This window comes from Phyllostomus hastatus, unplaced genomic scaffold (genome assembly GCF_019186645.2).
Source record: "Phyllostomus hastatus isolate PE091 unplaced genomic scaffold, TTU_PhHast_1.1 phas_scaffold_501, whole genome shotgun sequence".
Lineage (NCBI taxonomy): Eukaryota > Metazoa > Chordata > Mammalia > Chiroptera > Phyllostomidae > Phyllostomus > Phyllostomus hastatus.
Window position 1 is genome coordinate 40,041,735 of NW_025334033.1, and position 20,327 is coordinate 40,062,061.

At 34.7% G+C, this 20,327-nt stretch overlaps 1 protein-coding gene across 1 annotated transcript in view; it reads left to right on the forward strand.

Moving 5' to 3' along the window:
- The window catches only part of LRRC9 (leucine rich repeat containing 9), a 103,523-nt gene that overhangs the window by 48,086 nt on the left and 35,110 nt on the right, over positions 1–20,327 (forward strand). Inside the window, exons 16-23 of the mRNA XM_045822545.1 lie at positions 4,083–4,295; positions 5,417–5,536; positions 8,786–8,977; positions 10,074–10,199; positions 12,412–12,546; positions 13,566–13,743; positions 15,805–16,025; positions 17,705–17,827. Coding sequence (XP_045678501.1) covers positions 4,083–4,295; positions 5,417–5,536; positions 8,786–8,977; positions 10,074–10,199; positions 12,412–12,546; positions 13,566–13,743; positions 15,805–16,025; positions 17,705–17,827 — 1,308 coding nt within the window. The remainder of the gene's footprint in view (positions 1–4,082; positions 4,296–5,416; positions 5,537–8,785; positions 8,978–10,073; positions 10,200–12,411; positions 12,547–13,565; positions 13,744–15,804; positions 16,026–17,704; positions 17,828–20,327) is intronic.

Here is a 20,327-nt window from a genome sequence, read left to right on the forward strand (position 1 = left end):
GATAGTGTTTGTTTCTTTGCCTCTTTCAATACAAGATATCATCAGTCCTTCATTCCTCACTCTGGGCAACAAAGTGATACTTTGTTCTTTCATGTTATGGGTTATGTATAGTTTTATGAATTTAAAGGATATAGCTTTATATCCTTTGACCATTTTTATTGGATTCTATTGTTTTTTACACTGATTGGAAAAATTCTTATGTGCATTCTGGATATTAATCTTTTATCATGTCTATATATTACAAATATTTTCTGTCACTTGTCTTTTAATTTTATTTGTAGCAAAAAAAACTTACTTGTGATTTTAATTTGTAATTTACACATTAATTTTTAAGAATTCAGAGTTTTCTTTCTTTTCCAGTATGGATTCTGAATTTTATGTCTCATTTCAGAAGACTTATATAAATATCTACTTTATTGTCTTCCAGATCTTATATAGGTTGTTCTAAAACTTTTAGCTTTTTAGTTCCACATAAAAATTGTTTTATATGGTGTAAGGTTGGTAGAATGATCAAATTTTTTCTTAAAAATAAATAGCTATTTGATAAGTATCATCTTTTCTGCTCCACTTTAAAATACCATCTTTATTGTTAAAATTATTTTCATATACAAGGAGTTTTATTTATAGATCCTTCCATTCTGTTCCATTGATCTCTGTGTCTAATCTTGGACCCCTGCCACAATTGTTTTGGTTATTACAACCTTAATGATATGGTTTGATAAGTTCTGGGAAAATTCCCTTCCCCTGCCCCAACTCATTAAAAAAAAAAAAGAAAGAAACTTTCGGCTATTCTTTATTTCTCTTCTTCTTTAAGCAAACCCTTTAACATTTGTTGCAGCACTGGTTTGGTGTTAACAAATTCCTTTAGCTTTTCTTGTCTTGGAAACTCTTTATTTCTCTGTCAATTTTAAATGATAACCTTGCTGGGTAAAGTATCCTCGGCTGTATGTCCTTCCTTTTCATCGCCTTGAATATTTTATGCCAGTCACTTTTGGCCTGAAATGTTTCTGTTGAGAAATCAGATGACAGTCTAATTGGAGCTCCCTTGTAGGTAACTACCTGCTTTTCTATTGTAGCTTTCAGGATTCCCTCCTCATTTTTAAGTTTTGACATTTTAATTATGATGTGTCTTGGTGTGGGCTTCTTTGAGTTCATCTTGTTTAGGACTTTCTGTGCTTCCGGGACTTGTATGTCTTTTTCCTGCACCAGACTAGGGAAGTTTTCAGTCATTATTTCTTCAAATAGGTTCTTGATCCCTTGCTTACTCTCTTCTCCTTCTGGTATCCCCATGATGCAAATATTGTTACTTTCATGTTGTCCCAAAGATTTCTTAAACTCTCTTCATTTTTTTTAATTCTTTTTTTCTTTTTGCTGCTCTGCTTAGGTGTTTTTTTCTACTTTGGTTTCCAAATTGCTGATTTGATCCTCTGCTTCATCTAACCTACTGTTTATTCCTTCCATGTATTATTTATTTCAGATATTGCATTCTTCTGACATGTCCTTTTTTATTGTTTCTATGCCTTTTTTCATGCTGGTGGGTATCCTTATAATCATTACTCTAAACTCTATATCTGATAAATTGCTTGCCTCCATTTAATTTAGTTCTTCTAGAGAATTCTCTCATTCTTCATTTGGGGACTTTTTCTTTGTTTTCCCATTTTGGCTGCTTCTTTGTATTTGTTTCTATGTATTAGGTAGATATGCAATGACTCTGGTGCAGATCTATGTCAGAAAATTCCTACCTATATCAGATGCTGCCTGTGACTGGCCCTGGGCAATCTGTTCAGAGCTATCAGCAATCCAGAGCAAGTGGCTTTCTCTGCTGGGTCTGGGTGTGTGTGTGTGTGTGTGTGTGTGTGTAAAAAACCAGGCTGCACACAAAGGCTGGCTTTTACCAGCACCAGGACCTGGGTAGGGTCAGCTACAGCCTCAGAGCTTCCAGAGATCCTCCTCTGACTGCAGGCTTTCTGTGGGGTTAATCAGTGAATGTCTTCCACCTGTACTTAACAGCAGCCAAGCTTAAACTCCACAGGGTGGGCAGAGTAATTCCTGCAGGTGGGAATATTGCATCCCCTCAGGCTGATGTTATTTAGAGAGGAGTGCTCTGCCTGAGAAATATGGCTCCTGTACTATGGGGAATGACTCAGTACAGAGATCCTGGTGGCTGTTCCTTCAGTTTTCTCCTCATAGCCACCAACCCCAGTCTCTCCTCATGTGGCTTTAGTCCACTCTGCTCAACCTCCACCTGAGCCCAGAGTAAGTAGCTGTAAGTGAGATTTCATGCATTGGCCCTTTAAGATACTGTCTGTATCTCTAGCCGTCTCCCTGGTGAACAGAAACACTGCTGCTTTTTATAGCCAGATGTTACTTGGGTTCCTTTCCTGATTCTAGTGCTCTAGGCTGTAGATCCCAGCTTGGGGTTTAGACTGCACTTCTCAGGAGGAACTCCCCAGACACTGAAATATCCCTACAGAACTTCAGCTGCCAACTGTGGGGGCCCAGCCAGCCCTCTCATGCCTCCGCACTCCCTACCAGTCTTGTTGTGGTGAAGTGATTTCTTTCATCTGTCCTTGGTTATAAGGCTTCTCTCTGGCTAGTGTTCAGTTGGTTATTCAGGATCTTTTTTTTTTTAATTTAGCCATAATTCCTGTTTGGTCCTGAGAGGAGGTCAGTGTAGCTTCCACTTCTTTGCATCTTAAAATCTCAGGTATTATTGAGCATTTTCTTTTCTGAATAAATTTTAGAATCAACTAAAGTTCTATTTTAAAATCCTATTAGGATTTGATTGAGATTATATTGAATTTAAAACTTAATTTAAGGCCAAACAAGTACTTTGCAGTACTGGGCCACTCATTCAGGAACATGATAAGTTACTCCATTTACTCAAGTCCTCTTTTAACAGTTTTCTTTATATAGGTCTTAATTATAGTTAAGTATAGTTCTGGGTATTTATATTTTATATTTTAATCATGAAGGGATTGTTTTAGTTATGTATACTTTCAGCAAAAGACACAGAAACACAGACAAGTAGTAAATAGAAAAACTCAAATAGTAAAAAGTTGAGAAGTGGGATGTTCCTCAATGTGGTGACTGTTCCATGATGTCAGCAAAGACATTAGCTCTATCATTCTGCTTGCCATTTCATGAGCTCTTCTGATCTGAAGATTCAGTTCTTTCTATACTTCAGGGAAGTTTTCTTTTGTTAATTCCTCAATTACTTCTCTTCTATTCTCTGTCAAGCCCCCTGGAACCTTTATTAATTAAACATTGGACATTCTGAATTGATCTTCCATATCCTGTCTTTTTTTTCATATTTTACATCTCTGTTTTAAAATTCTATGTTACAGAAGATTTCCTTAGTATTAGCTTCCACATTGTTAATTTGATTTGCTACCATATCTATTTGGTTTTTCAAAGCATTTATTTGATATTTTTATTTCATTTGTTGTTCTTATTTTGACTTTGATGTATTTACCCTATTTATTCTATATTAGATGGTTTATTCTATTATAGATGCTTTATTTTCCCAGATTTTTAAAAATTCTCTTAAGGCCATTTTGTTTTTTTCTAGAGCTATTTCTATTTGCTCATGATGTTCTTGCCTATCTACATGTAATTCTTACCATAATTACCTAATTACCTGTTACTTAATTACTTGGAGCTTCCTCCTGCTATTTTACTTGTTCACTCTGAACACCAAGTTTCTCTGGGTCTGCTCTCCAAAGTAGTTATCTCCTGAATATGTTTTGGCTAGAGCTTATGTTTTTGCTCTTATTTCTCTATCAGTTCAGTACCTTCTAATTTATGTTTTACAATTTCTAGTCTTTTGTTGGTGCCCTCGCCACTGTTATAAAATGTTTTAAATCATTTTTTGCCAGTTTTAAGGAATATGTAGTGGGAGGGGATGAATACACCTATTCTTAGCCCACAATTTTAATAATACTCTCATAGATTTCCTAATGTGATTCTGATAATATAGACATTACTATATAACTGAAAAAATCTTTTCTACATAGCCTATTTCTTTTTCAAAATGATAAATAGAGCAACCAAATTTTCAATATTTTTAATAAATTTTTTAGGTCAAGGCTCACTCTTTATTTTCTTCATTCAACAATGTTATTTTAGAAGAAAGCAAAAAAAAATCAGAAGGATCAGTATTGTCCCAGGAATTGAAATATGATGATGAAGTTACAAAAATGGACCCCAGGATCAAGCCCAGACCAAAACTTATTAGTTTGGATGATAAAACAATAATTTCCCTTGCCAAGACTAGCACATTCAGTCACATTGTGGTAAGTATTATGACAAATACAATTTGGGAACAGGAACCTTGAATATGAAATCAAATCTGTCATATGAAATCTAAAGATATTAAACTACCTATCTCATGCCAGGCATCATGCTGTCAAATTTAAAAGCATCCAACTCTTTCCTTTTATGTGGAGTAGGTCTGTGCTCTCTGGTAGTAATATAATATGAACCATATATGTAATTTTAAATTTTGTATTAGCCACATTAAAAAGTCTTTAAAAAGTAAAAGGCAAGATTAATTCTAATGAATTTTAATTAATCCAACATACCCAAAATATTATCATTTCAACATGCAATGGATATTAAGATTCATTAATCAGATAATTTCATAATGACACTTTGAATTCTAGAGTGTGTTTCACATTTACAGCACCTTCTGATTCAGACTCGTCACATTTCAAGTGCTCAATAGCTGCACTTGACTAGTGGCCACCACACAGGACAGTGCAGGTCTAGTTTACAAGGGATTTTATTCCTGAATAGCAAACAAACTCTCCTCAAATGATTAGGACAAAGACAGATAAGTTTCAAATCCATTTCCAGGATTAATCAATATAGAATATGGAACAAAACCTGTAAAGAACTAACCTTTACAAAATTGGTCAACAGATTTTGAGTTAACCTATTGAAATGACTTGCTTTACCTTCTTCTGCCTCTCTCTTTGACATGCTGTCCTACTACTTCAGCAGCCTCACTCAGTCTTTCCTCCTTAGTCCAGTGCCCTGATCTGATTTCCTGCGGTCAAGCTATATCCTTTCCATCCTCTCTCTCTTGTGGGGTGTCCTAGCTAATATCCAAAAGTCTTCAAGGTTGACATTGTTCACTGGCTATCCTGAGAAATAGAGCTGCCCTAATAAGTATTTCAACAATATATTTAACTATTTTCCTAAAAGAATTGTATGCCAATTATTGATGAACATAGACCAAGCACAAAATCAATTTTTTCAAGAACCAGATCTATTGATGCAGATATAAACTATATCTTCTAAAATCATACATTAGATTTTTTTCCTACTGGCTCTATCTTAATGTTATTTAAATAACTATGGTGTAGAATAGAAGCTGTATTAATTTTTTAATTTATATTTTATTTTACCTCAGAGTCTGAATCTCCATGGAAACAGCTTGAGTAAATTGAGAGATATCTGCAAATTAACAGGACTTCGAAAACTTAATATCAGCTTTAATGAATTTACTTGTTTAGATGATGTATACCACTTGGTAAGAACAGTCCTTTTGAAATTACTTAAGTAAAACAGAATTATTAATTTAATGGATGAATTATTTTTGTAATTATGAACTCATATATACCATATTCAAGATTATACAGCCCAGATAAAGAACAAAACCTGCACACACTATTTTATGTTACTTTCTCTAAAATAACGCTTGGATTTAAATTTCATTTATAAATCAAATATATACTTGTGGTCATATGTGATTTCTAGCTACTTTAAAATAAGTTTGTTAAAACTATTCCAGACTTGTTTTTAAAATATCCTTTATAAGGTGTCATTTCCATTTTATTCTGCTCTTACTACTTCACATCTAATATTGTCAGTTCTTCCCGTCTCTTCATGATCCACGTTATTTCTTTTACTCTCTGCCTTGTCCTTTCTACCTGAATGTCACATGCATAGCTCTTGTTTGACTTGTGTTTGCCTTCTCACAGATCGTAGGACAAACACTGTCATGCTCATATACACATCAGTTTGGATCTTGTCTGATTTTTGCTTTCCTTGCTGTATATCACATAACAAAAGTAATTACATATGTGTTTCCAGAACTCTGATCCAGCAGGCCCGATTCCATGGGTACCAGGTCATTGACATACCTTTCCAGAATATATCATCATTCTTAGCTCTTATTCATTCTCTACCACCTTGCAAATATATTGAAGCCCTCATGCTACTGCTTCTGCTGTAGGTGTTACTTTGTTTACTGATCTTAGGTTTCAGTATTAAACCCCCTTGTTTTTTTTGAAAGCCAACATCCTTTTTATTTATTTTTAAATTGATTTATTGTGGATACATTGGTTCACAAAACCATCCAGGTTTCAAGTGTACAACTTAACAAAACATCATCTACATGCTGCATCCTGCTCCCATGGCCCAAAGCAAAGTCTCTTTACGTCCCCATTATCCCTCCCTTTGCCCAGCTCCACCTACCCCACTCCCTTTCCCTCAGGCTATCACCACACTGTCTTCTGTGTGTGTGTATGTGTGTGTCTCTCTCCATATATATATCCCAATGTTCATAGCAACACAATTCACAATAGTCAAGTACTGGAAGCAACCTAAGTGCCCATCAGTAAATGAGTGGATCAAAAAACTATGGTACATTTACACAATAGAATACTACACAGCAGGAAGAAAGAAGGTGCTCCTATCCTTCACAGCAGCATGGATGGAACTGGAGAACATTATGCTAGGTGAAATAAGCCAGACAGTAAAAGACAAATACCATATGATCTCACCTATAAGTGGAACCTAATCAGAAAACAAACAAGCAAACAAAATACAACCAGACACACTGAAATAAACAACAATCTGACAGTAACCAGAGGGGGGAAGAGATGGGGGGGAGATAATAGAGTAATGGGGGGGCCATCAAGGAGCATGTATGAAGGACACATGGGCAAAGCCAAAGGGGGTGGGTTCGAGGGTAGGAGGTGGGGATGGGGGGTGGGGGGCCTAAGGAGTGAAAATGGAGACAATTGTACTTGAACAACAATTTTTTGAAAAGACAGTGACCAGAGTGGAGAGCGGAGGGAATTTCAGGGGAAAAGGGAAAGGGTTTCCAGGAGCAAGTATAAAGCACACATGGACAAAAATAAGGGGTGGGGGAGGAGTGGGAGGGAGGTGGGAAGGGCTGAGGGGGTGGGCTGGGATGGGGGTAAAAGGCAGAAAACTGTACTTGAACAACAATTAAAATAAATTTAAAAAAATGATGATAGGAAATGATAGTTTTTTAACGCTTATTCATGAGAATAAAAAGTCAGTGACACTATTTGTTTTCCAAATTTTATTTTAGATTTTAACAACCTGTACATTCGACTCCTGAAACCTGAACCAGTATAATAATGCTGTTACAACAATATGAACTATGCATTCATTATATAGCAGTGACTAATTCTATGCTGAATTCAAATAATTGTTTAAATTAAGCTGTAAATAAGTCAATTCATTTTGAATCTGTAATAATATTTTTATTTTAAAAATATGTTGCAAAATATCTTCTTAAAGTTATCTTCATCTCAGTCTTGTTCTGTGTCTAAGTTAGTGTATACCTTATGAAAAAATTTATTTGCAACAAATACAAGTAACAAAGTCTTAAAGACATGTTGCAAATAAGTAAGATGAAGCTCTGACTAGATAAATAGCCAAAGACAAGAAGCACAATAAACAAAAAAAAATTTGAAAATGGCTAATATAAACAAATGGAAAGATGTCTGACCTCACTGGTAATAAACAATGTAAATTAAAATGAGGCACGGGGATTGCTGGGTATTTAAATAAATGGGCATTCTCACACTCTACTAATGGAAGAAAAAAATGGTATGAACTTTCTTGAGGTATGTTTGGCAATATCTATCAAGAGTCTTCACAATACAGAAATACTTAAAAGCAGTAATCTCATTTCTAAAAATCCTATCTGAAAAAAATATCAGCATCTCAATTAAAATTTCATGATCATGTTCATTGGCTGCAATGTTACCAACCATTAGAAGCCACATAAATACTCAGAGAAAAATGCCTAAAACAATCATAATAACTTACATATTAGAATATGCAATAATTTAAAAATTTTGAAGAACTTGCATTGATATGTGAACATGTTAAAAGGATACAAAACACTATGTAATAGAATGTTTTATATAAGAAAAATATATGTGCATATAATAACAAATGTTTTCATTCATCCTGAGCAATCAAATTGTTTTCTATTTTTTCTTTACATCTATTTACTGTATTTCCCAAAATTCCAATAGAGAACATTTGTTACTTTAATGATTTTTAAAAATTATTATTAAAAACCATGCACTTTTGAATAAGAAAATCATGGAATAGGTTTAGTTTCTACCTCTGAAGAACCTTTTTTTAACCAGGCTGTGAGGTCAATAATATAAATCAAAACCTAATATTAAGAAGTGTAATTCCTTGTTTGTTGAGGACAAATTATCTTCCCAGTTTCTCCTTGCTTTCTCTTCTTGGAAAACAAGCTGTCACTCTGTGTTATAAGGGTGAAGTGAGAATTAAAAAAGAATGACTAAAATAAAGTCATTCTTTATTTTGTAGCTCTTTAGGAGAATGTATATGTTGATACCATGATTGCAGTATAACTACTATTTAGTTTTTCTCTGAAGATTACCAGAAAGCATGTAGAACACTTAGAGAATTATAGAGAAAAGAGCTATGTAAATACAAACCACAATCCTTTCAGCATTACTTCCACTTGTCTGTATTGCAGTATAACCTTGAATATTTGGATGCAAGCCACAACCATGTGATAACCCTTGAGGGATTTAGAGGTCTGATGAAACTGAAGCACTTAGACTTGAGCTGGAACCAACTGAAAAAATCTGGTGATGAAATAAATATGTTATGCAAACATACCACAAAACTTCTTACTCTTGATATTCGACATAATCCATGGCAAAAGGTATGCAACAAGCATGTTATTAAAAAAGCAAACAATTATTTTTATTTTAAAACCTTTTTCTCACTGCTATTCAATGGTAGCTAGAAATAGACAAATTATCTTTGTTGTTTTAGAATTTAATTATTTCATAAGTTGAATTTAATATAGTGATCAAATGAATTAAATGTTATTATAAGAAAAGGCTATAATTTCATATCAGACTTTTGTGTGTTCTCTAATCATTTGAGAGTATTATGGTTTTAAGAATGTTAGATGTCATTGCCATTTGCAAAACCTCAGAGTTTATGTTGCTCAGTGTGCTAGACCTCTGTTGCAATGAGGCAAAGGAACCAAAAATAATAGAATACAGTGAAAGAAATGTACTGTTAAAGGGGGAACAAGCTTGTCATGTCACCCAATAAAAGGAAATTCTTCTACTATAAAAGGAAATTTAAACATTTTTTATCATCATACTGAGAAATTTCAGTGTTCAATGATTACATTTAAGGGTATCTCCAAGTATTAAAAACAATCCCCAGATTTATAATCTCAAGAATCCCCCTTTCCTTGTTTTGTAAAAATGTACATAAGGCTGTATTCAACATTTTAAAAAGGGACTACAGCATCATTGGTTCTATTCAGTTGGCCATATATATTGTATCTCTTCCATTTTGCTCTGTGAAATTGAAGGATATTTTTCTTTTGCGAAAGCAGATTTCTTGAATGATCACAGTACAGCTATCTCCCTGTTGCCAAATTAAATGTCAAGGGCTGAAAAGAGCTGTATTGAATCATACCCAGAGCTGACTAGCTGACTGCTGATCAGATAAAAAGGAGGCGCTGCATTTGTTCTGTGAACACTCTCACCATCGTCACTTTTCAACAGCTTATGGGATGCTCTCCCCTTTATAGGAGACCACCTCCACACAGAACAGATTAATTCATAAATGTAATTTAGGTCCAGTTATTGTGTAAAGAATTAAGTGAAGCCTTTATTTTTAGATATATAATAAGAGATGCATACTTTTGAGTTATATAGGATTGAAGAAGCACTCCTTTCCATGCCTTAACATATGTAATATTTTGTAGAAATTAACTTTTTGTTATTTTTCTCAAGCCAGCCACATTAAGGCTGAGTGTTATTGGCAGATTAAAGACCCTTACTCATTTAGATGGAATCCTAATTTCTGAAGAGGAAGCAAGAGCAGCTATGAAATTTATTAGTGGAACAAAGATTACTCAGGTTAGATTTTATTATTTAATATTTCTTATGCTATTTGGAATATACAAATAATATTTTCAATACTCTTATTTTGTTATTGTTTTATATCCTCAGCATGCTAATAAAAAATCAATTAATACATTATAATCATATCACTTGAATCTTTTCTTTTTAAATGCATCCCATTTAATTTTCTACAAATAAGGTAAACTTAGAGGTCATGAGAAATCATTTAGGGAATTGTCTACTTAGAATTGATATTATACATATGTGGTTGAAAAAAACAAAATCTATGGGGAGGGGAAAGGCCTGTATTACTCAGATTAATACTGCTATACTTTGGCCAAAGTAGCTTCAATATCCTAAATATCTCTAGTCTAGTTTTCTAGCTACTTACTTCTTGTGGGGTATTTAAGTATTAGTTCTTTAAACAATGTGATGTTTATTTTTGGGTCTATTCAAACTGAAGGAAAGAAATTTTTTGTTGATTAAAAACACAACTGACTCCTTAAGAAGAGTTGGGAATTTACCCTACTGTAAATCAAAACTTACTGAAATCCTTTAAGATAATGTGGAATTAGCACAGGGTTAGACAAATAGACCAAAAGAACAGACTGTAAAGACCCAATATTGACCCACACATCCATGGAAACTTGGTAAATAACAGAGCTGCCTTTACAAATCAGGGAGGTTAGTCAATAAAAGGCACTGGGACAAGTACATTAAGAATTTTACTATAAAAGGTAAAACCAAAATTTTTAGAATATCAGGGATTATCATTATGACCTTGAATTAGGGAAGAACTTATTACACAAGAAGCAAAGAGCATAAACTATAAGAGATTGGATTTGTCTACGTTAAAATTAATTCATCTCCGCCTCAAAGGGCACAACATGAAGAAACTGAAAAGACAAGCTGCATGCTGGGAAAAGAAATCTGCAACATGCCTAACAACAGATACTCTTTATCTGTCCAGAACATATCATAAAAAAGATAACCCATCAAACAGAAAAATGGGCAAAAGATTTAAACAGACACTTCACTGGGAGGAAAACCAGAATGGCCAAATAACTTAAGAAAACGTTCTATCACATTAGCATTCAAGAAGACGAACTTTAAAATTACAATGATCTACCAATTTAGAGCCACCAATTGGCAAAAATTTTAAAGCCTGACAATATCAAGTTTTAACAAAGATCTGAAGTAATGGTTACAATTGGTACAACCATTTTGGAAAACCAATTTGGCATTATCTAGTAAAGCTGAATGTATACATACCTTACAATGCAGCAAGTTGTACACACTCTAAGCAGAGATGTCCAGCCTGCAGCCCATGGGCTGCTTGCAACTCAGAAAGGCTATGAATGCAGCCCAACACAAAAATTGTAAATTTACTTAAAATGTTATGAGATTTTTTATGTGATTATGTGTAACAATATATTTAATATGTGGCCCAAGACAACTCTTCTTCCAGTGTGGCCCAGAGACGCTAAAAGGTTGGACACCCCTGCAAGAAACTTTTACTGTGTGCACCAGGAGTTAGGCACAGTAACATTCATGACAGGAATGTTTACAGTAGCAAAAACACTGAAATCAGCCCCAGTGTTCATTAACAAAGGAGTTGACAGGAAATGCTATGTAGCATGACATGAATAATCTATAGCTACATGTAACAGCATAGATGAATCTCATGAATATAATGTTGAGCAAAAAAGTCATAGGAGACTTCAAATATATCACTCATTTACATCAAGTTCAAATATGTGCAGTCTAAATGACATATTGTTTATGGACACGAACATAGGTCAATAAAGCAAGCAAATGGCACACACAAAATTTGAGATCATTTGATCACTTCTTAGGGGATCAACTAATTCATGTGAGTGATGGCTTCTGCGGAGAAAGAGGAAAAGGATTGGGATGAGTAGTAGGAATATTCTAGCTCCCAAACTGGTTTGATGGATGGATTATATGGGTATTTGGAATACAGTATTCCTTTCACAATTTTATAAATATTATTTTGTAATGGTTAAATATCTGTTAAAATAAAAATAGAGTGAAATACATAATTTAAGGTTTAGCTAGATATTGAAAACATTTTAAGGCAGAGATAACATCACATTTTAAAATTATTCATTGGGCCTCTAACCTAGGAAATGGTACTTTTAGCTATATATAAATGAACTTCCATATGCCCTTTCCTTTTTTCATCATTTTTTGTTTGTTTTATTAGTTATCTCTCTTACAGCACTCTAGCACTAAAGAAGAGAGACCACGGATACTTAGTATATGGCCTTCTGCCAAAATTATGACACAGACTTCAAAGTTAGGACCACATTCACATCTGAATGGAAACTGGTACTTGAAGGTAAAGGCTAATTCTATTAAACCAAATAAAAAAGCTTAATTTCAATTAATTTTTAGTCAACTGTGGTCTGTGTATCATATAGAGGACACAGGTAAGTGGCAGAAAATTGGGAAAGCCAAATTAAAATTAAATAGGGAGGTCATGTTGTATCTAGTTAAGTTATGGGAGCTAGGCCTTGATGGTAGTCACTACAGAGTTGGAGATCTAGCATAAAAGTAGACTACAAAACCAAAGAGTGGATTCTGATAATATGCCAAAATAAGTAAGCAAACTTTAAAGCTCAGAGTCAGAAGGCAAACAAAAAGTTTGGGTGGCAAGGTAAAACAGATCAAGAATCCTGGCAAGGGAATAGGGAACTAGTCAGAAGTCCGCCAAAGATAAAGAGGAAGGCTCTGGAACACTAGCAACCTCTTGCTGAATAAATCACCATTATATCTATTGCCAAAGCTAGAAACTGAGTTAAGAAAAAGATGAACCTTGAAAATGGAGGATATAAGTGGCATTATTTTTGTTATATACAGATATTTAGCTGTGATGCTGGTCCAGTGACAGCCTTGGCTGACTGCACAGAGACTTCTGGAATTAGAACGGCCCTTTAAATTTATCCCAAGTTGGACTGAGATGGCCAGGCCTTTGTATCTCTCTCTCATTGGATGTGGTCCAACCTGGGAAGGAGCATGACCTTGGGCATAGCAGCTCTCTGCAGCTGAGGCTGTCCCTAAAGGGACTGACAGCTGAAAGCTCACTGCCAAAGCCTTTCGAGCAGCTGGGACAAGTCCTTCACTGCAGGGAGAATCTGGCACAGCACAATGTCCATATAGCATTTAAGTCCCTTTTGGAGTTACAAGCTTGTCAAATTTTACTCTTTTGTAACCTAAGGGCTTTATAAAATCTTTATTGTGAAGGAATTCTTTTGATGTCACTACATTTGAATTATTTCACTAATCTTTTTATCTTATTACATTGAACTTATTGATTCAATAAATTTAGAAGTACTCATAATGTTAATTTTTCTACAGATAACTGCCTTAAATTTAGATGGGCAACATCTCTTTGAAATCACAAATATAGAAAAGTTGGAAAATTTGAAATGGGCGTCCTTCAACAACAATAATCTCACTAAAATGGAAGGCTTGGACTCTTGTGTTAATTTGGAAGAGCTCACCTTGGATGGAAACTGCATCTCAAAAATAGAAGGTAAGGCACTTGAGAAACTGAAAGTCTTAGAATGTGAATGTCTCATTGAGAAGAGCAAAAAATGAATAACATTGAGGACACAATTTCAGCAGATGAAAAGCCCCAGAGAAATTCCAAAAAGGTTTGGAGCAGAGTATTCTCAACACCTATTGGTGTGATCAATGATCATCTGCTGAAATATAACGAGCCCAGACAGTAAACTTGCACCTTCTCCGCCTTGCCTCGCCTCTTCTCTGCCAGTGTTTACTATCTATTACCAACACTACACATTACAAACTAGGCCATAATTAATATTTGTAGAGTTGAAAAAATGAATGAATGAGTGAGGTGCTTCTTAAAAGGATAAAACAACCCAGTTCATTTTTCAAAATATGGAATTAAGGTTACATTTTGAAATTTGAAGACTTTAACAAAAATGAAAATTTTATTCACTAGGGACTGAAAGTCAAATGTACTATATAAACTTTTATGTGGATCCACTTGCAAGTACAATTAAATAGCTTTACTAATGTCTGAGTATGCACACACACAGAAACATACACACTTATCTGGGTATCAGATCTTTCTGGATGTGCATTTTAGGAACAGGGTTGCCCTTGGCAAGGACAGAAGAATTGGAAATATGGCTGGAAAAGAGACTTAATTTCTACTTTATTCACTTTTGAATTATTGGATTATTTTTAGCATGTGTGTATACTACCTTTTACATAAAATAGAAAATTATATTTTAAAAAATTACATATGCAAAAACAAATACTAAATATCTTTTATAACACATGTATAACATTAGTTATACTTTATTTTAATGGCTGTTAACAATATATTTCTAAAAGTTCCTCAAGCATAAGGATCCCTTAGGACCCCTTAGGAATCCTTACAGATTCCCAGGCCTCTCTGCAGATTTCAGTTGAGTGAACCTGCGGGTAGTTCAGACATTGGTATAGAGAACCATCACTAGTCTTCCATTCCTGTACAATAGGGGTGTTGGCTTTGCTTTATGTATACAATTGAGAACAGGATTTCCTTTTTATTTCCTTCCATAACCCCATTGAAGGGAAGAATCCTCCAACCTATACCCACCTTCCCTATACCCACTTTTCAGAGAAGATCGCTACCTGCTAGACCTCAACAGATACTGCTCTTCTGTTTTCCAGACATAAATAGGTTTAATGTCCATTTAAGAAGTTCTGCTTTGATAGTTTTATCCTAACATGCCCTAGGTCAATTTACTTTGAGCATTGCATAGTACTATGATAGAAGCTGGTGTGAAAGGGGAGTGGATAAAATTTATTGAGGACCTTAACTGATTCCAAAAGCCATAACTGATGCTTTTCAAATGCCATTCCATTTAACTGCATAACCCCTTACAAGTAGATTTAAAACCAACTCTTACTACAAAGTTCTTACCTTTTAACTGCACCTTCCTACCTACAGTTACAAAGTGCCTACACCAGATAATGTACACAGGAGTTAGACTGTGGTGACAAGTGGCATTTTTCAAAGTTCTGTCTTAGAGTACTTTTGATTCACAGGCCAGCACTCAGCAACTCAGCCACACCAGTCAGGGCTCTGTCTTAGAGTATTTTTAATCATACAAAGGTATACTTAGCCTAACTGGTTCTTTTTATTACAAATGATGACACAGTGAGGAATACTTTCCAGAGTATTATACTCCAGTTCCTTACCCTTGTTTGAAAATGGGGGCTGGTGATTATATTTAGCTTTGTGTAAAACTTTGTGTGACTGTGATGATGAAAATCTTAGTTACATCTCCTAAAGGTTATTTGAAAGCACAATTTAGTATTTCTTACATAATACCTTCCCTTACAACTATTAAGAATGAATCTGCTTAGAAATCCAAAATTGAAATTTAACATATTGGGACTTTACACACACTATATCCTTAAATAAAAGGAAAAACAATGATGGTTAATATATATTATAGAATCTGTTAAGCCTCTTGATTTGGGAAAAGAGAAATAGTAAAATGATCACAGTTATTTTTTTAATTAACCTTTCATTGCTGTCTAAATCTTTTCTTGAATTTGCTTATTTTTCTAGGCATTTCCAATCTAACTAAATTAACCCGCCTCAGCATAAATAACAATCTTCTCACTGGTTTGGAAAAGCATACTTTTGATAACATGCTTCATCTTCACTCCCTTTCTCTTGAGAACAACAGAATCACTTCATTGAGTGGTTTACAAAAAGCTGTCACTCTAATTGAATTATACATAAGCAATAACTATGTTGCTCTCAATCAGGAGATCTACAATTTAAAGGTAACTAACTGGGGTAATGTTTTTGTTTTTAAAAATACTGTTCCTTCATACAATTAAAGTAGTGAATGTTTACTGTACAGGATTTTGAAAATATAGAAAAACATAAAGAAGAAAATAAAAAGCAAGAATAATAAAGTTTATTTAAATGTATTTGCATTCAATTATATATATATATATATATATATATATATATATATATATATATATATATCCATATCCAAACCTATGTCCCCAGTGTGACAACCTCCATGGGTAAATTATTTTTATGACTCAAATAAAATAATCCAAACCCTATTCCTCCTAACTAGTGCCTTTCTTGATATTTCTAAGGATTCCCTAAGCTGGAGGGAAAGTAAGATTCTTTAACATTTCCTGTTCTCAAAGCAATTCTTGGTTGTCTATCACTTACCTACTTGTTCTTACCGGTGGCTCTGTCTTTCTGGTCAACTTTGCCCAGCTTTGCTCTCTTTAATTTTCCCTAAGAAACCTCTAATTCGAGCTACTGTATAAACAGCCCTTCCTGAAAGTTTAAATAAAATGGAAGTTCATTGAAACACAGAATAAGAATTCACTTCAAATGTAATGTGTGACTTAATTGTTGTTTCCAAAGTTGGATGGCCATTTTCTAACACTGGAACTCTCACCATGATGCCATTTCTTTTGCTTACAACATATTTTTTGGACTTTATCTCCTAGCAAAAATGTAGGTCCACTTCTCATCTTTCTTTAAGTTCAGCTTTCTCCCCATCCTACTCCAATAAACTACTTTGAAAGCTGCAGAGACAACCTAATCAACAACAGCAGCAACAAAATAAACCCTTTCACATTATGATGCAGAATAGTTTTATTCCTTCTTATCTTAACCTCTCCCAGCCGCACCTACTCAGGACCCTTCCTTTATAACAAGGGCACATCAAAATGTCTTGTCTGGTAAGAAAGCATTTTCCCTTAAACTGAATTCTACACTCAGAAGGTAGGAGCACTTCAGTTTTATCCCTCATCAAAGGGAGTGTTTTGCATTCTTGTTATAACTGTATTCACATACACATACTATTTAATAGCCCTTATTGCATAAACAAAGTACATTGTTTTAAACTTTGCTAAGTTCCCTCCAGGTCTCTACTAGTGACAGATGACACATTTAGCACCAGCATATAACACAGACCACTGAAACACTGTACAAAAATTAGAGCTTAATTATCTAAAAGGTTAACACTTGCACTAAAAAGTACACTTAAAAACACTCAACTCACTATGAAATTCCAGGGTAATTCAAATGTTAAAATTCAAGGGTGTTTAGGCCATGGCTGCTGTAGCTCAGTGGATTGAGTGCAGGCCTGTGAACCAAAGCATCACCAGTTTGATTCCCAGTCAGGGCACATGCTGGGGTTGCAGGCCATATCCCCAGTATGGGGTGTGCTAGAGGCAACCATACATTGATGTTTCACTCCCTCTCTTTCTCCCTCCTTTCCCGATCTCTCTAAAATAAATAAAATCTTCTTTTAAAAAATTCAAGATGTTTAAACTCTTAAGGGGAAAATTTGCTCTCTCTCTCTCTATATATAATATTTATATATAATATATATAATATATTATATATATTATATATATTTGATAGATATATATACACACACACACATATGTATATTACTTTCAATGTATGTATTTTTGTTACCCAGGGTTTATGCAACTTGGTCACTCTAGACATATATGGAAACATTATTGTATGGAATCAGGAAAACTACCGGTTGTTTGTAATATTTCATCTTCCAGTACTGAAAGCTTTGGATGGAGTCTCAATTGTAAGTAGTTTTACGACTCAGCATTTGTTTCATACACAATACATGCACATTCACGTAGCCATAGGCCATAATCATTTTTAACATTGCTTTATTATTGATATGCTACCCAAACTTTCTATGCTTATCAATATCTAGTTCTCCAAAGCACATTTTAGACCTGCTTTGGCCAGTGTGACTCAGTTGATTAGGCATCAACCTGCAAACTGAAAAGTCACAGGTTCAATTCCTGGTCAGGGCACATACCTGGGTTGCAGGTTCATTCCCCAGTCGGGCATGTACAGGAGGCAGCCAATCAATGTTTCCCTCTCATAGCAATGTTTCTCTCCCTCTCCCTCCCTTCCCCTCTCTCTAAAATAAAAAATAACAAAATTTAAATAAAAAATTTTGATCTGGCCACTTCTTCATCATCTAATATGAGGTGCCAGGGGAGAGAAGACGCTGCCTACATTTGCACCCACTGATTCAATGGCTGAAAATCAAAAGCACACTTTCATGGCACAGGATGGAAAAACACTGCTCTGGAGCGCTGTCATCCTCTTGGGCCCCAGAATAGCTTCCCATTTCCTGGAAAAATACAGTTGTTATGTTTAAGAAAAATTTACTTGAACCAACAATTGATATGTCAACATTACAAGTAAGTTGTAAAGAAAAATAACATAGAACATATAGGACTAAATGTGAAATCAATATTTGGAAACTTGGATTCTGTAACAACTAAGTTCATTCAGGGCTCCTGACTTCCATGTGACAGGGCAAGTATATGACAAATATGTAAAGAATGCCTAGCTCCTGTCTAACAATAAAATTCATCAAATCTAGAAAATTGAGAATTCGTGATTATTTGGGACTCTGAGGTGCTCTGAGAAGATTACTAATAATTCTAGCCTTTTTTTTTTTTGGCAATCTCCTCAAAATAGAGAATCAAAAATAGTGTCCCCGAACACACACAATTTCTCTAGAATCTTGTCTACTGGGTTTTATTTAGGTGTTGGCTCTCATGGAAGAGGGTTTAAAAATAGACTTATGAAACCTGTATTGCATTAGCTTTAGTGATTTTAGACAGGGTCTTCTCCTTCTTATCTCTCTGTGCCCTCACTGAAGGACCACATGGGAAAGTGCTTTTAGAAATAAGTGAGAAAAACATGTTTTCCCCTAAGGAAAATTATGCCCTGCTCACTGACAATTAATGTCACTTAACTATTTTCCTTTCACTTGGACTACCTAAAAGCTCAGGGCCAAATTTATGGTTCAATAACAGAAAACCCTGTAGGATTTATGGTCTTTCTGCCCCTATAACCCAGTTTCAATCCACTCTAACTTGGATAATTCTTGGTCCTGATCTTCACTATTTATTATTTTCATGTTACCGATGGATTATATGTGCTTCCTGTAAGCTGCCACAAATTCTTTGTGGAATGAGGTAGAGTATAAATATATGAATTAATAATAGAACATGAAGACTAGACTGAATAATTTACACATTAATTGAGACATAATGGGAAGACATTAAAGATTGAGTAGGGGGATAACATTCAAAACAATGTATTAGGAAATTTAATCTAACAGTGGTGTTTACAGTAATAGATGAAAGACCAATATGAGGCTATTAGAACAGTCTACACATGAGGTAATGAGAAGCTGAACCAAGGGGAATTGATTATAAAATGGAGAGCTGAAAGGCTAAGAAATACTGGGAAGAACTGACAGAACTCAGCAGCCAATTAGATTTGAAGGATAGGGAAAGGGAAGAGTAAAGTATGTCTACAAGGTTTGAGTCTATACTACTAGTAAGGTATATCATAACAGAAATATGAATATAAGGAGAGCAGTTTTCAGAAATAAGATGATTAGTGTTGAACACACTAAGTTTCATATGACTGTGGATCATCTGTCTTGAGATGCCAAACAGACAGTTGAAGATATAGAACTAAATTAGAATATAGAAAATTAATTAACATTTATTTAGATTTGGAAGTAATTTGAAAAAAAAGTTGATAGTTAAAACCAAGAGCACCCATAAGATTGTCTAAGGTAAGAGAGTAGAGAAAGTAAAGAAATCCAAGTGAGGCTTTAAAACTTCCATTTAGGAAATTTAAAGAGGAAAAGAAGTCACAAAAAGTAGGTGCAGAGGGAGACAGAAAACTAAAATAATTGTACAGTTTTTAAGATATAAGTGGACATGACCTTAGAAATTACACAGTCCAGCCCTGGCTGGTGTGGCTTAGTGGATTGAGGGCCAGCCTGCAAAACAAAGGGTCCACTAGATCGATTCCCAGTCAGGGCACATGCCTGGGTTGCAGGCCATGTCCCCAGAAGGGGGAATGAAAGAGGGAACCACTCACTGATGTTTCTATCCCTCTCTTTCTCCCTCCCTTCTCCTCTCTAAAAATAAATAAATAAAATCTTTTTAAAAAATGACAGTCCAAATACTTTATAGATGAGCACAAAGAACTCCAGAGAATTTATATGCCTTATTCCATGAACCTTTAATGGTAAAGCC